Source organism: Jaculus jaculus, chromosome 17 (genome assembly GCF_020740685.1).
Source record: "Jaculus jaculus isolate mJacJac1 chromosome 17, mJacJac1.mat.Y.cur, whole genome shotgun sequence".
NCBI lineage: Eukaryota > Metazoa > Chordata > Mammalia > Rodentia > Dipodidae > Jaculus > Jaculus jaculus.
The window spans coordinates 16589966-16606144 of NC_059118.1; the positions used below are offsets into that span (position 1 = coordinate 16589966).

A 16179-nucleotide genomic window follows, 5' to 3' on the forward strand; every position below is an offset into this window, starting at 1 on the left:
AAAAACAAAAGAAAAAAGAAAAAAAAAAAGTCCCAGATCCCTTTGCTTCTGCCTTTCAGATTCCTTTACAGAATCCTATTACACTATTCCCAGAGCAGTGTGTTTATAGGGAAGGTATAGGGACAAGTTGACTTGGTACAACCTAGTCTTGGTAGGAGGTTTTCTTAATATAGAGTGTTTTGTACTCTCTGATGTTTGAATTATTTTTAAATTTTAAAACGTGAAGGAACCAAGCATGGTGGCACACACCTTTAATCCCAGCACTTGAGAGGCAAAGGTAGGAGGATCACTGTGAGTTCAAGGCCACCCTGAGAACTACATAGTGAATTCCAGGTCAGCCTGGACCAGAGTGAGACCCTTCCTTGAAAAACTGAAGGGGAAAAAAAAAAAAAAAAGCAAGTCAGGCATGGTAGTGCACATCTTTAATCCCAGTACTCAGGAAGCAGAGGTAGGAGGATCACCCTGAGTTTGAGGTCACCTGAGACTACATAGTGAATTCCAGGTCAGCCTGAGCCAAGTGAGACCCGACCTCAAAAACAAACAAACAAAAAAAAAAACTGTGTAAAATGTGAGGTAGATAGTAGGACATGGTGGTACATGCCTTTAATTCCAGCAATGGGCAGGGGAGGAGGACTGCTGTGAGTATGAGGCCAGCCTGAGACTAAATAGTGAATTCCAGGTCAGCTTGGGCTAGAGCGAAAGTCTACCTTGAAAGACCAAAACAAGGAAAAAAAAAAATGTAAAGGAGAGCCAGGAGGCAGAGGTAGGTGGATGGCCATGAGTTCAAGACCACCCTGAGACTATATAGTCAATTTCAGGTCAGCCTGGGCTAGAGCAAAACCCTACCTTGAAAAAACAAAACAAAACAAAACAAAACAGTGAAGGAAAAAGTCCAAACCAAACAACTGAACAAGTTTAGTGATATTTTGGTTCTACAGTGAGATAAAGAAGATCTTGCCAAATGTGTAACTTACTGCCATTGGCCCCAGCTTACTCTATTTTTTACCATGCACAGGCTTTTTCAGGAAACAACGCAGACGTTTATGAAGACTTATTACCTCCAACATTAACACTGTTCCATCTCCATCTGCACAAATAGCCCTGCCTATGTGTAAGCATCAACTGCCATCTCCCTTCCAAATGCTCATCTTTCACCAAGACCTCCCTCCTCGTCTCAGGAGTCTACACAGACAACTGCTACAGACCACCAGCTAGATGTCATCAGTTTCATGAAAAAAAAAATGAGTCAACGCCTTCACAGGAGTGTTCTGTTGATCTTACTAGTATGTGCGTACTATCTGCTGGGAAAACCAGGCTCAAAACCACAGCAATATCTACCCTAGCCCTTTATAATCACAATATCCAGTTTCTAATCACAGCTCTTCTTTTGCAGTGCTGAGGATTGAACCCAGGGTCTTGGACATGCTAGTCAAGCACCTATCACACCCCAGCCCTTTATATATATATATATATATTTTATTTTGAGACTGGGTTTCATTAAGTTGCCCAAATTCACTGTGGCCCAAGCTGGTCTTAAACTTGGGATTCTCTCTTGACTCTTGGGGAGTGTGAGAGGCAGGATTACAGAGGTCTATGCCACCAGGCCAAGAAATTAGTTGCTTTCCGAACATGGTAGTAAGTGGTCAAGTTTAAATTTCTCTGTGAGACATTTGAAATTTAGCAAGACTAGATACCAAGAACTTCTTTGTATATTCTTTTTTTCTTTTTTTTTAAGGTAGGGTTTCAGTCTAACCCATGCTGATCTGGAATTCACTTTTAGTCTCAGGGTGGCCTCGAACTCACAGTGATGCTCCTACCTCTGCCTCCTGAGTGCTGGGATTAACAGCGTGCGCCACCATGCCGAGATCTTGTAGATGTTTTAAAAATGACCCATTAACACAAATACAGATGACTCTGGAAAGTTGTTCAACTCATACTTTTTTCTTTGTTTTTTAACTATTTTTATTTATTTATTTATTTTAGTTTTTTGAGGTAGTGTCTAACTCTAGCCCAGGCTGACCTGGAATTCACTATGTAGTCTCAGGGTGGCTTCAAACTCATGGCAATCCTCCTACTTAGGTCTCCTGAGTGCTGGGATTAAAGGCGTGCGCCACCATACCTGGCTCGTACTCTTCTCCCCCACCCCGCCAGAGAAGCCTCCAAGTGAATGGAGTGGGTGGATTAAAATGGCTAAGATTGGGGCTAGAGAGATGGCTTAGTGGTTAAGGTGCTTGCCTACAAAGCCAAAGAACTTCAGTTTAATTCCCCAGGACCCATAAGCCAAATGCACAAGATGGTGCATGTGTCTGGAGTTCTTTTGCAGTGGCTAGAAGCCCTGGCGTGCCCATATTCTCTCATTCTTTCTCTCTCTCATTCTTACTCTGCCTCTTTCCCTCTCTCAAAGAAATAAATAAAAATAAATATTTAAAATAAAATGGCTAAGATTGATTAAGAAGGCCTATGGAACCTGATACACAGATGATCAGACTAAGCTAGGCCAATAAGGTATATTTATTTACTCTCTAATATACACAAAGGCATGCAATTTTGCAGTCAAGCAATCCTGAACTTCAGATATACAATAGCACAAAGCTGGCCAAAGAGCCCAAATCACGGCAATGCCAATACTGTTCTGAGTCACAGCAAAAGCAAACAGACACACATCAGCTATAGCCTGACTATCTATCTATCTATCTATCTATCTATCTATCTATCTATCTATCTATCTATCTATCCATCCATCCATCCTCCCTGAAATTGGATTCCCTGAGGCTCTTCTATGTCCTGTCAACAAACACTATTTTTTAAAATTATTTATTTGTCTAAGGACTTTGAAAAGTAGACCCTAAGATGGCAGGGACAGAAGCAGAGAAGTCCACCCCAGAAACAAGTGTCAGTCTGGAGCCAAAGTTCAAGTTGTCTGGAGTCTGACTCGGAGTGTGAGAGTCATGCCATACCACTTCTCATAATTCCTGTCTGTTATCATGATATGTTGGAAACTAACACACGTAGCTAAAATGATGTCTATTTCACAGACAAAAGCAGTGAAGTTTTGCTTTTGTTAAAGATCTAGGATATGTATTTCTTTTATCTATTAAGAAAGAAATGACTGTGTTTTCCTCTTTGCATTAGTAAATAAGCTGAGGATCATGGTCAAAGCTTATTCATGACAACTGTATGTTGTTGTTTGATTTCTTAATTATTATTATTATTATTTTGGTTTTTTGAGGTAGGGTCTCCTTTAGCCCAGGCTGACCTAGAATTCACTATGGAGTCTCAGGGTGGCCTTGAACTCACGGTGATCCTGCTACCTCTATCCCCCAAGTGCTGAGATTACAGGCATGCGCCACCACGCCCGGCTTTTTTGTGGGGGAGGGGACGGAAAACATAAAAACATGGTCTCAATATGTAGCCCAGGCTGATCTGGAGCTCTTCATGCACCTCCAGGGTTCTGGGATTACAGGCATGGACTTCACACCCAGCTTGGGCTTCAAGTGGCCACTCACAGAAGTCCCTTTGCATGGCAGGTTTTCCCTCTGCATTGTCAGCAACCGTTAGGTTTCCAAGGACTAGCTCAAATGCACATCCTCCAAAAAGAGTTCATGATTTACAACAGTCCAACCCCTACCCTTGACTTAGATGGTAAGTTGCTCAAGGACAAGGACAATTTTCTGTGTTCAGAAAGTAAATGACTGGCAAGTAGTAGACATGTTAAATAAGTGAGTCTTGATAGAGTTTTCTTCCACAGTGTTGGACAGCATGCAAACCTTTATTAGGGTCCGTGATTTGTCAGTTATTTGAACATTTTTGCTTGTTTGTTTTTTTCAGTGTAGGGTCTGAATTTAGCCCAGGCTGACCTGGAATTCACTATGTAGTCTTAGGCTGTCCTTGAACTCACAGCAATTCTCCTACCTCTCTACTTCCTGAGTGCTGGGATTAAAGGTGTGCACCACCACACCTGGTATGGACATTTTTTAAACCAGCACCAACTTCTATAAGTGAGAATTAGAACCTATTAGGAAATAAAAGAAAAATAAAATTTTGCTAGTTACCACCTGGCCAAGCTTGGCACACATCTGGAATCATAGCTGCTAGCGAGGGCTGAGGAAAGAGTATTATAAGTTCAAAACCAGCTTGGGCTATATATTGAATTCAGTGACAACCTGGACAAGTTAGCAAAATAAAAAGGGCTGAGATGTGCTCAGAGGTACAGCGCTTGTCTAGTATGTATGCAGGAGCCCTGGTTTAACCCTCAGTATGGTCATGAGGGAGGTACAACAAAAGCCTTCATTTATTACTGCCTAGAGGGTACAGGGCACTGAACCCCTGTGGGTACTTGGGGATCAACAGAAAGATGACAAAATACTGTCTGTGAGGACCTTCTAAGTTTGGCCACCATTAGAAGTATGCAAGTGCATAGGAGGACATCTGGATGTTTTAAAAATATTTTTTTCAGGCTGAGGAGATGGCTTGGGAGTTAAGGTGCTTGTCTGCAAAGTCAAAGAACCTAGGGTCAACTCTCCAGGACTCACATAAGCCAGATGCACAAGGGAGCGCACACACCTGGAGTGAGTTTGCAGTGGCTGGAGGCCCCAGCATACCCATTTTCTCTCTCTCTCTCTCAAATAAATAATAAGCAAATTAAAAAAAAAATAGCCAGGTGTGGTGGTTCATGGCTTTAATCCCAGCACTCAGGAGGCAGAGGTAGGAAGATCACCAAGTTCGAGGCCATCCTGAGAGTACATAGTAAATTCCAGGTCAGCCTGAGTTAGAGTGAGACCCTACCTTAAAAAACCAAATATATTTCTATCTATTTATTTGTAAAGGGGGAGGGGGAGGGGGACAGAGAATGGGTATGCTGGGCCCTCCTGCTGCTACACTTGGACTCCAGAAGCATATGCCACTTTGTACATCTGGCTTTACTTGGGTACTGGGAAATCAAACCCATACCATCAGGCTTTGTAAGCAGGTACATTAACTGCTGAGCCATCTCTCCAAGAGGTGGACACCTGGTTTCTTATGATCCCAGAGCTATAAGAAACTATAGATGGAAATAAAAGCTTCTCTGCTTGTTCCACCAAAAATACAAATAAGAAACAAAATAAAAACTGACAGAGCTGGACATGATGGTGCACGCCTTTTAGTCCCAGCACTCGGGAGGCAGAGGTTTGAGGACTGCCTTGAGTTCGAGGCCAGCCTGCGACTACATAGTGAATTCCAGATCAGCCTGGACCAGAGAAAGACCCTACCTCAAAAAACCAAAAACAAACCTGACAGCATGCAAGAGTCCTGTTCCACTTACTACTTCCCTACAAAAACATTCTGATTATTATTTTTTAACATTTTTATATTTATTTATTTATTTATTTATATTTGTTTATTTGACAGAGGAAGAGGGAGGGAGAGAGAGAAGAGAGAATGGGCACGCCAGGGCCTCCAGCCATTGCAAACGACATGTGTGCCCCCTTGTGCATCTGGCTAAAGTGGGTCCTGGGGAATCAAACCTGGATCCTTTGGCTTTGCAGGCAAACGCCTTAAGGGCTAAACCATTCCCCCAGCCCACAGTCTTATTATTTTCAGAGAAAAATAAAAGAGCAAAACATTTCATTAAAATGTATTGAAAGGAGCCAGGCATGGTGGTGTACGCCTTTAGTCATAGCACTCGCTAGGGAGGCAGAGGTAGGAGGATGGTTGTGAGTTCTAGGACAGCCTGAGACTACATAGTGAATTCCAGATCAGCCTGGGCTAGAATGAAACCCTAGTTTGAAAAAAAAAAAAAAAAAAACATGTATTGAAAAGAATAGAGAAAATAGGTCCAAGGAAAACTGACTACTTTTTAAACAACAGAACACATTTTAAGTTCCCATTAACATACTTATGAATCACAATCCTTTGTGCTCAAACTGGACTGCAGAAAAACAGCCTGTTTAGACTACTGACAATACCAAGCGTGGGGGCAAAGAGGAGGTGAAGAAAGGGCCAGGAAGAGAGCACAGAAAGCAGTCACAAAGGTGACAGCATTTAGCTGTTTATTAGGTTGCAAACCTCTCGTCTTTCTGCTTTTCCTTTCTTCTCCTTCTCCGCACAAATCCTCTCAATACACAAAGAGAAATCTACTCGCACGATTGGGTCAAACAGGAGGGATGGGGAAAGAATATTAAATAGCCAGCTATAAAAGCTCCTTTTTCAGCTTTAACAAAAGTAAAATGTCCTCAAAAAGCGAAACAGAAAACAGCCTCCACCCAGACTGTGCAACTTAAAAGAGGAGGTTAGTGCTGATAAACCCATTGTGAATCCACACAAAGTGACAGATTTTCAAGCAAGGAAATCAATCAATGGCAATGGGATGCTTTAGAGCCCAGGAATGATCTGGTTTAAACCAATGAGAGCAGAGGGATGGGGGGATGGGGCAGGCAGGGTAACCTGAGGTCAAGGAGGGGGCTCAGATTTTTACACCCACCACTCCTGACCCCACCTATCACACCAACCCAGGCGGCCCACATCCTCAGTCCACACTATGTGTCACACTAGCAGGCATTTGGCTTGACCCAGCCAGATTTACTTTGTTCTTTTTTTGCCTCACTGTCAGCAAGCTTCCAAACCAAGGGAGCTGAGCTTTCCCCAGGCAGCCCCAGAGCCCGGCAGTAGTAGTAACAAGCTGCCTGGCGCTTCTGTCGGCAAACCTGTCACTTGGGCTCTTTCCTTGCTGTCAGCTTGTTCCCGACCGAGGCAAAATTTAGAAACATACCATCACGTGGGGTCTCTTCACACAGCAGTGATACAGTGCTCTGGGTTGCAGTGACCTCAATTTCTTTCTTCCCTGACAGAACCGCCTGCTCAGGCTGGTTCTCACTTCCCTGGCAGATCAAGGGGCATGAATCAACTTTCTCCTCACTGGCATCTTCCTGCCCTTTTTCCTTGCTGCTTCCTTCAGGAATCTGCTCCAACTTCCTAAACAACCCAGCAGTGCTGGGCTCCTCCTTCCCAGAGCTACTGTTGTCGCTGAAGTGGGCCACTTCTCTCTTCTTGGCCACTGGAGCCTGGCAGGCGAGCGGAGGCCCCTCCGCCGTGGTCAGGATGGGCAGTTCCCCAGGACTCAGTGCGCAGCTAGCTGACTGCTCCTCAGCCACCGTCACGGAGCGCCGCATGGCAGGAGCTCCCATCTTCCTGGGCACGGGGCTTGGCATTGGGCTATTGATGAGAGGCAGCGGGCCAGAAGGAAGTTCTTCCCGGGCAGGGGGTTCGGGGTACTTGTCTGCGAGGTTCACAGTTGGGGGCACTGAGAGGTGAGAACATTCGGAGAGAGCCCTACGTATTGCCTTTTTCTGTTGGGGGGCTTGCTCAAGCATAGCCCCCTCCTCAGTAGAACTCAATTTCTCCAACTCCTTATCCTGGCCTCTGGTGTAGAAGCCTGCATTCAAATTTTCCCGAGTGATCTCCACCATAGTAATTGGTGGGATGGCAGTGGATGAGTGCTCGACAGTGGGGGCTGGGTGGGTGACAGCCACCACTCCTGAGGACTCACATTTCCTCTGTCCAGAGTTAGCATTCATCAACCCAGTGGCTGGGCAGCCAGGAGCAGGGCCATTTTCCTTCTGTCCAGGAGCCACTTCCTTTGAGACCTGAGGGCTTGCTGCCACTGGATGAAAGTTGGGGTTCCAAACACTGGTTTCCTGCTCCTTGCCATACTGGGTGGGGATGTCAGCAGCCCCAGGAACATCCAATTCTAGCTGGCTCTTGGTCTCTAGTCTATTCTTCCCAGCCACCTGCCCCTGAACTATAGAGGCTTTGTTTTTGTCTTGCCCCTCTGAGAGTCCCAGATGGGACTCAGCTGTCTTCTGGTGTACTGAGTTCCCCTCTGAGGGATGGCAGCTTTCTGAAATCACATACCTGCTCTCAAGGTGACCGGAGGTTGCTTGATAGTCCTTGTTCTGCTCTTCGATGCTGAGTTCTTTGTCTAGCTTCCCTTCAAAAAAGCAGAGCTTATTCGGCTCCAGGAAGCTGGGATTCTTCACAAGCCCGTCTTTCAGCTGCCCGTCCATGCTGACATTCAGCCCAATCTCATTCAGTTTGCCTTCGGTCCTCTGCCATTCAAATCCAGCCTGACCAATTTCTTTTGGGGAGTCCATTTGGCACTCTGCAGGCTTGCTTTTACAGAGCTGGTCGTACGCAGCAGCGAGAGAGGCTGGCTGCTTGTCTGAAAGCGACATCGTCTCTGCCACTGCTCTCCCCCCTCTCACTCCTGGAGCTCTAACACCACCTACGTTCACACAGAGCTTGCAGTGACATCACAGCAAGTTCCCAGTATTCATGGTAAGACTGTATTTCTTCCAATCTCCCTTTCACCACAAACAGTTGGGTGTTAAATGTATTTACCAGGTGTGAAAAGAAAGAAAGAATGAATGAAAAGAAAGAGAAAGAAATGTCACTGCTAATCTGAAAATGTGTTTCCAGTTAACTAGCACTCTGCTTAGACCTGCAATTTAAAATACAGTATGATGCCAATCCCAGCGATAGTAATTATTTCAGCTTTCACTGATATAGATACATGTGTACCCACACATTCACTTAACTGATTCTGTGCCTAGCCTGCTAAAGTCACCCACTCAAAAAACTGTTTTAAAAATAAGCAAGGCTCATTTGCCAATTTCCAGCTATAACCCCTGAATAATGATTCTAGGAAACTGCTTAAAATTTCACTTAAAAAAAGAAAGCACCTTAATGTAATATCTGAATTGCAGGCATTAATTTCTTAGAGGAAGAGTGGGTTTGCTGTCACAGCAACTTATCAAATTCACTCCAAAACTGACTTGGGTGGGGTCCTCAAAGATGGATGCGCGTTCTACTGTTAGCAGTGCAGTAGAGTTTAATGAAGGGTCTCTTTCAGATGTTAGTGCCTAAAGCTTTAGGACGTGCATCCCAATTATAAAACTTCCACTGCTGGATCCTTATCCAACTATAAAACACTCATTATGCTTTTTACTCCTGCCTCTGCTTCTCCTTGGTTCCTTGCATGAATTGGTGTACCCCTCCTGCATCAACGCTGCTCTCTCCAGGGGCTGACTATGTAAACACTGAGGATAGATAGCTCAACCTCCTCCCACCTCTAAGCTTGTGGGTTGGAATTTTTTCTGCTCCCATTTAGATTGGCATGATCCTTTGCTGGCCTAGGCTTTAGAGCTTACAAACTGAGTAATCCATAAAAGCACTTTCTAACCGCGGAGAGGGCTCAGTGGATAAAGTGCTTGCTGTGCACGCACGAGGACCAGCGCACAGACCCCCAGCGCCCATGCAAATGGGCCCAACTCTAACCCCAGAGCTAGAGGCGTCCCAGCACAAATGGCCAGCAAGACTAGACAAACTGGTATGTTCTGGGATCAAGTGGGAGAAGAAGAAAAATAAAGTGAGGAGCAAATAAGTAACACTGACTGTCATATTTTGGCACCAAAAAAAAAAGTTTATAATTTTTTTTTCTGAAAAAAGTATACTTTAGAATGTCATATAAAGCTGACTGATGTTCTAGCTGCTACGTCACTACTTATAATAACAGGATGATAATACAAAATATTCTATCAAAGGCTGGGGAAGTGGCTCAGTAGTACAGGGCTTGCCTAGCATTTGTAGGGTCCTGGATTTTATCTCCAACATCGAAAAGTAAATACATAAATAAAAACTTTAAAAAACTTCTTGGATCAAGAAGCCACAAATTGATGGCATAGTAGCACACACCTTTAATCCCAGCACCTTGGGAGACAGAGGTAGGAGAATCACCATGAGTTTGAGGCCACCTTGAGACTACAGAGTGAATTCCAGGTCAGCCTGGGCTAGAGTGGGATCCTATGTCAAAAAAATAGGAAAAAAAAAAAGCCAAAAGTTGGGGGCTGGAGAAGATGCCTTAGTGGTTAAGGTGCTTGCCTGCAATGCATAATGACCCAGATTCAATTCCCCATTACTCATGTAAAACCAGATGCACGAAGTTGCACATGCATCTGGAGTTTGTCTATAGTAGCTAGAGGCAGGCCCTGGCATACCCATTCATAATCTCTAGCTCTTTGCAAATAACTAACTAAATAAATAAAATATTTTAAAAGAGAATCCAAGAAATGACTTTTTCCAAGAAGAAAATGTATTTATCACGTAAGTCCCTAGTCCTAGCTACTCAGGAGGTTGAGGCAGAAGAGTCACTTGAACCTGGGATTAAGGCCAGGGTAGGAAACTGCAAGACCTCAAAAATAAGATGGGTGTGGTGGCACACGCCTTTAATCCCAGCACTCGGGAGGCAGAGGTAGGAGGATAGCCATGAGTTCAAGGCCATCCTGAAACTACAGAGTTAATTCCAGGTCAGCCTAGACCAGAGTGAGACCCTACCTCGAAAAACCACCAAAAAATAAAATAATAAAAAGTTTTATGCCAGGCGTGGTGGCTTATGCCTTTAATCCGAGCACTTGAGAGGCAGAGGTAAGAGGATTGCCATGAGTGCAAAGCCACCCTGAGACTATATAGTGAATTCCAGGGGAGACCCTACCTCAAAAAACAAAATAAATAAAGTAAAAAGTTTTTGTTAGGCTGGGCATGGTGGTGCATGCTTTTAATCCCAGCACTCAGGAGACAGAGGTAGGAGGGTCACTGTGAGTTCAAGGCCACCCTTACTTAGACTACATAGTGAATTCCACGTCAGCCTGAGCGGGACCCTGCCACACACAAAAAATAAAATAAAACAAAATAAAAAATAAATAAAAACCATTAAAGCAGAAATCCAGAGGCTACAGAAAACTCAACACTAAATCAGACCATCAACAGGCTTTCTCAGTGAACAGTATGAAAGAGAGGGTGGAAGGATTCTAAGAGCCAAAGAGTGGCTAGAAATACCCCAAGGCACAGTCTCCTCTTTCCACCCCACAGGAACTGACTGAGGCCTTCATGACCCCACAGGAAATACCATAACCCCACTGAGGAGGGCCCCAGGGAAATGGTAATAGGGATGAGGAAATAGAACAGTGTAATATGTATGCATGTATGTATATATAAGCCAGGTGTGGTGGCACACACTTTTAACCTTCAGCACTCAGAAGGCAGATGTTAGATCACTGTAAGTTCAAGGCCAGCCTGGAACTACAGAATAAGTTCCAGGTCAGCCCAGGCTACAGTGAGACCCTACCTAGGAAAAAAAAGAAAAAAGAAAAAAAGCCAAGCATGGTGGAGCACGCCTTTAATCCCAGTACTTGGGAGGCAGAGTAATGAGGATCACCATGAGTTCAAGGCCACCCTGAGACTACATAGTGAATTCCAGGTCAGCCTGAAGTGAGACCCTACCTCAAAAAAAAAAAAAAAAAAAAAAACAACCAAAACCAAAACAAAACAGGCATAGTGGTGCACACCTTTGATTCTAGTACTCCAGAGGCAGAGGCAGGAGGATCACTGTGACTTCTAGGCCATGCTGGGGCTAAGACCCTACCTAGGGAAAAAAAAAGGGCTGGAGAGATGGCTTAGCAGTTAGGGCACTTGCGTAGGAAGCCTAAGGACCTAGGTTCAATTCTCCAGTTCTCACATAAGCCAGATGAACAAGGTGGGACATGCATCTGGAGTTCGTCTGCAGTGGCTCTATAGAGGCCCTAGCACGCACATTCTCTATCTGCCTCTTTTTAGAAAAAAACAAAAGAAACAACCAATCTGTATCTATATAGTGGCTCACGCCTTTAATCTGGGCACTCAGGAGACTGAGGTAGAAGGATAACTATAAATACAAGGTTGCCTGGGCTACACAGTAAGTTCCAGGTCAGCCTAGGCTAGAGTGAGACCCTGCCTTAAAAAGAGAGAGAAAGGAACTAATCATCCCTCTACTGTATGGCATATATATATACAGGCTTCTCTATCACCATTTGGTTCTCCCCACCATTAAATGCCTTTACCACCTCCAAGAGTTAGTGGGGCATTTTTGTTGTTTTTGTTTTTTTGAGGCACGGTTTAGTCCAGTCTCCTTCTACCTCTGCCTCCCAAGTGCTAGGATTCAAGTTGTGCACCACCAAGCCCAGCTCAATTTTTTTTTTCTTCACTACTGTCTATGAAACCTAAGGCCTCAAAAATGCTACCCTGCGTGTACCACTTCACCACTGAGCTACAGTCATTTGGGCAGATGATTTTGAAGTTCTATTTTGTTCTGTTTAAGTCTGATCAAAGTATACGGATTTCTGTTGTCCGGTCACAGAGTGCTTTCATCAGATAAGTAATGACATATCAAGCTGCCAAGGGCTTTGGTACAGTCAGATGTTTGGGCAGATGTTTCTGTTTATGTGCCGGAAGCTAGGATTTAACCTGTTTAGTGCCTTGGTTTTTGTTAAATTCCATGACTGGTTTCTCTGCATTTTTTATTAGTTACCAAGGCAACGCTACACTCCAGATTGACCAACTGTTATGTTATTGTCTCTAGGAAACTAATAAATTATCATTACAATAAAAGCCAATAATTCTACTGGGTATAATGACTAATGAAGGTTGAAAAGTTACCATCTGTTTTTATATCTGAAAATAATGGTTATGATATATATACAAAAACTAATTCAAAACCATGTTTTACTGCTTTAGGAACATTTCTTAGCAAGTACTCAACTTACGATCATTATTCTTCATTATTAACATTCAAAAGTTGGGAAGGGAACAGACAGAATGAAAGATTTTGAAGTTTGTCATGTCATTTATGTAAACTCAAAGCATTTAAATGCTCTAAGTAAAAATCTACCAAGAACCACAACTGAGGAAGCCAAGGCCTTTGTTCTGGAGGGTTTTGTTCACAGGTGTGGCACGATGCATGTGCACACCCTGTGCAGATGTTCATTACTCACTGGACCGAGGGGCTGCCATTTTTGGCCAGGCTGGCTGGCTGCAATGATTCTCCTGTTTTGTTGTGTCCCCATCACACTGTAGTTGCAGTTGCTTCTGATAACACCAGCTGTTTCCATGGGTGCAGGGAATCATTCAGGGGGATTCATGCCCTCCTGCTTGCATGGCAAGCTCTCTGACCCACTATGCCAGCTCTCTAGCCCCTCTTTGTTCTGTTTTGTTTGTTTCAAAGTAGAGTGTTTCTCAATTTAGCCCAGGTTGGACTGTAACTCACTATGTAGTCCCTGGCTGGCCTCCAACTCATGGCACTCCTCCTACCTCAGCCTACTGAGTGCTGTGAATAAAGGATATGCCACCATGCCTGGCACCCTTCTTTTCTCATTTAAACACAATACTGACCTTCTCATGGCCTGCTACCAGAAAACAAGTAAAAATCATCCAACTACAACCAGGTTTCTACACAACCCTCTCTCTGTTAAATAAATAAATATAGAAAAGTAGGGTGGCTCAGTGTTAAGAGTGTCTGTCTAGCATGAGGAAGACCCACATTTCTATCCTCAGCATGTTGGGGGGGGGGGCATTAGCTCTTTGGTAGAATAACTGCATGTAAGGCCTTAGTTTCAGTCATCCAATCATGCATGAAATCCATCCATTCATCAATGCAGGATAATCAATACTTAAAAACCTTTATGTGTTATCTCTCAAATAAGGTAAAAGTAGCACTGACTAGACAGGATTGTTTGAGGAGTCTTTTTTTCCCCCAAGGTAGGGTCATACTCAAGCCCAGGCTGACCTGGAATTCACTATGTAGTCTCAGGGGGACCTCTAACTCATGGTGATCCTTCTACCTCTGCTTCCTGAGTGCTGGGGCTAAAGACACCCACTACGCCCAGCTGTTGAAACTTAACAGTAGGGCAAAGCAAGTTTCAATTAATGCTGTTACATACAAATTCCTAGTAAATTTCTTTTAAAAAATTCAGGCCAGGTATGGTGGCACAGAAGCCTATATTCCCAACACTCAGTTAAGTAAGGGCAGGAGAGATCAAGATAAAGGTCTACTTGGGCTGCAGAACAAGACATTGTCTCAATAAGAAAACCAAAAGCCAGGCTTGGTGGCAGCACACCTTTAATCCCAGCAATCGGGAGGCAGGGGTAGGAGGATCGCCATGAGTTCAAGGCCACCCTGAGATTCCATAGTGAATTCCAGATCAGCCTGGGCTAGAGTAAAACCCCACCTCGAAAAGCCAAAAAAGAAAAGAAAAGAAAAGAAAACCAAATGCCAGTCAGAATTAGAGGTTAAGTGTGGGAAAACAATGAGGAAAGGTATTTTATAAATGGCACTTTGATTAAGAAAAGATATTATGGTATTTCTCTAGTTGTAAAACAGTAGTACTCCTAAGATTACATTTTTTTTTATCTAGTGAGCATATTTTATGTACAAGGGCCTTGAAACTGTTAGGATTCTGGGTTTATAAATTACTTCAAGTTTCACACCAAGACAGTTTCTTCCATAAACTGACATTCCCAGCTGCTAGAAAACAGTTAATGAGCTCAAGCAAATCAGTAAAGAAATGAAGTGAGATGAAAAGGAGAGCAAGCTTCAGTAGCAAAGGAAAGACCTATGTATAGAGATCCCCAACTGTCCCATTCACAGCAACACCACCCCCAAGTACATTGTCACAGCTCTACTTGGTTTCCAAGGAAATAACTAACAAGGCATGGATACTAGAATCCAATATAACATACTCTTTCAAACTTGTGCACTCCTCTTCAAATAAAGTCCCATAAGAAGTCCTTTTCTAGAGCTGGGCATGGTGGCACAAGCCTTTAATATGAACACTAGGGAGGCAGGCATAGGAGAATCACTGTGAGTTCAAGGCCACCTTAAGACCACATAGTAAATTCCAGGACAGCCTGGGTTAGAGAGAGACCCTACCTCAAAACACAAACAAAAAAAAATGGATAGAGGTTTTGCAAAGAGAGGGCAAGGGGGAGGGGAGGAATTCTATCAGTAAGCAGACACATAATATTCACTCAACATGTTACACAGTACTATTTTATTTTATTTACTGATTTATTTATTGGATTTTCAAGGCAGGTTATTGCTCTAGCCCAGGCTGACTTGGAATTCATGATATAGCCTCAGGGTGGCCTAGAACTCACTGTGATCCTCCTATCTCTGTCTCTCAAGTGCTGGGATTAAAGGTGTGCGCCACCATATCTAGCTTATTTTATTTTATTTCTTTTATGAGTATCATCTTTACTGACCAAGGTGAAAAACAAAGGTAACAGCATTTGATCATAGGACAGATGAGGACGAGACAGGAGATGACTAATGGCAATCAAGAGCATGACAGTTAACATGAATAATCCAGAGAGAGGAGCAAAGGAATAGAAAGTTGGCTTAGCAGTTAAAGTCCTTGTTCATAAAGACTGACAGACTGGGTTCGATTCCCCAGTACCCATGTAAAGCCAGATGTACAAAGTGACACATTTATCTGGAGTTTGTTTGCAGTGGCAAGAGGCCTTGGTGTGCCCACACTCACTTACTCACACATTCTCTCTTTCCTTCTAAGTTAATTATTTAGCTAATTAATTAAAAGAAAAAAAAAAAAACAGGAGCTGGAGAGATGGCTCCCCAGTTAAGGTGCTTGCCTGCAAAGCCTAATGACCTAGGTTTAATTCTCTAGTACCTAGAAATAGGTACCTAGTATCTAGAAAGCCAGGTGCACAAAGTGGTGCCTACATTTGGAGCTGGTAGGCAAAGGCTAGATTGGCACACCTATTCTCTTATCAATAAATGAAATATTAAAGTAAAAAAACAAGGAAGGTATAAACCATGCATGGAGGCATATCTTTAATCCCAGCACTTGGGAGGCAGAGGTAGGAGGAGCACTGTGAGTTTGAGGCCAGCCTGGGAATATAGAGTGAATTCTAGGTCATCCTGAGCTAGAGTGAGACCCTACCTCAAAAAAACAAAACACACGCTGAGTGTGGTGGCACACACCTTTAATCCCAACACTTGGGAGGCAGAGGTAGGAGGATTGCCATGAGTTCGAGGCCACCCTCAGACTACATAGTGAATTCCAGGTCAGCCTGGGCGAGAGTGTGACCATACCTTGAAAAAAAAAAAAAGTATAACTTGTTTGGAAGGATATATCTAATGCTGTTAAAATTGGTTGCCTCTAAAAAGAGAAAAATTGAAAATGTTTAATGGAGAAAGGAAGACTTTCTTTTTCTTTGGTTTTTTAATTTAATTTAATTGTGAGAGGGAAAGGGGGGGGAGAGAAAGAGAGAGTGGGAGAGAGAGAAAGAGAGAAAGAAAGAATGGGCACACCAGGG

General features: G+C 43.5%; 1 protein-coding gene across 12 annotated transcripts in view; it reads right to left on the reverse strand.

Moving 5' to 3' along the window:
• Positions 1–16179, reverse strand: part of Map4 (microtubule associated protein 4) — a 157767-nt gene that overhangs the window by 27287 nt on the left and 114301 nt on the right. For 2 of the 12 annotated variants that reach the window (XM_045136886.1, XM_045136885.1), the window contains exon 1: positions 6749–8260. The exons of 8 other annotated variants lie outside the window; for them this stretch is intronic. In XM_045136886.1, coding sequence (XP_044992821.1) covers positions 6749–8210 — 1462 coding nt within the window. In that variant the 5' untranslated portion in view covers positions 8211–8260. Of the gene's footprint in view, positions 1–6748; positions 8267–16179 lie in introns of those variants that run through there. 2 more of the 12 variants (XM_045136888.1, XM_045136887.1) reach the window with 2 other exon arrangements.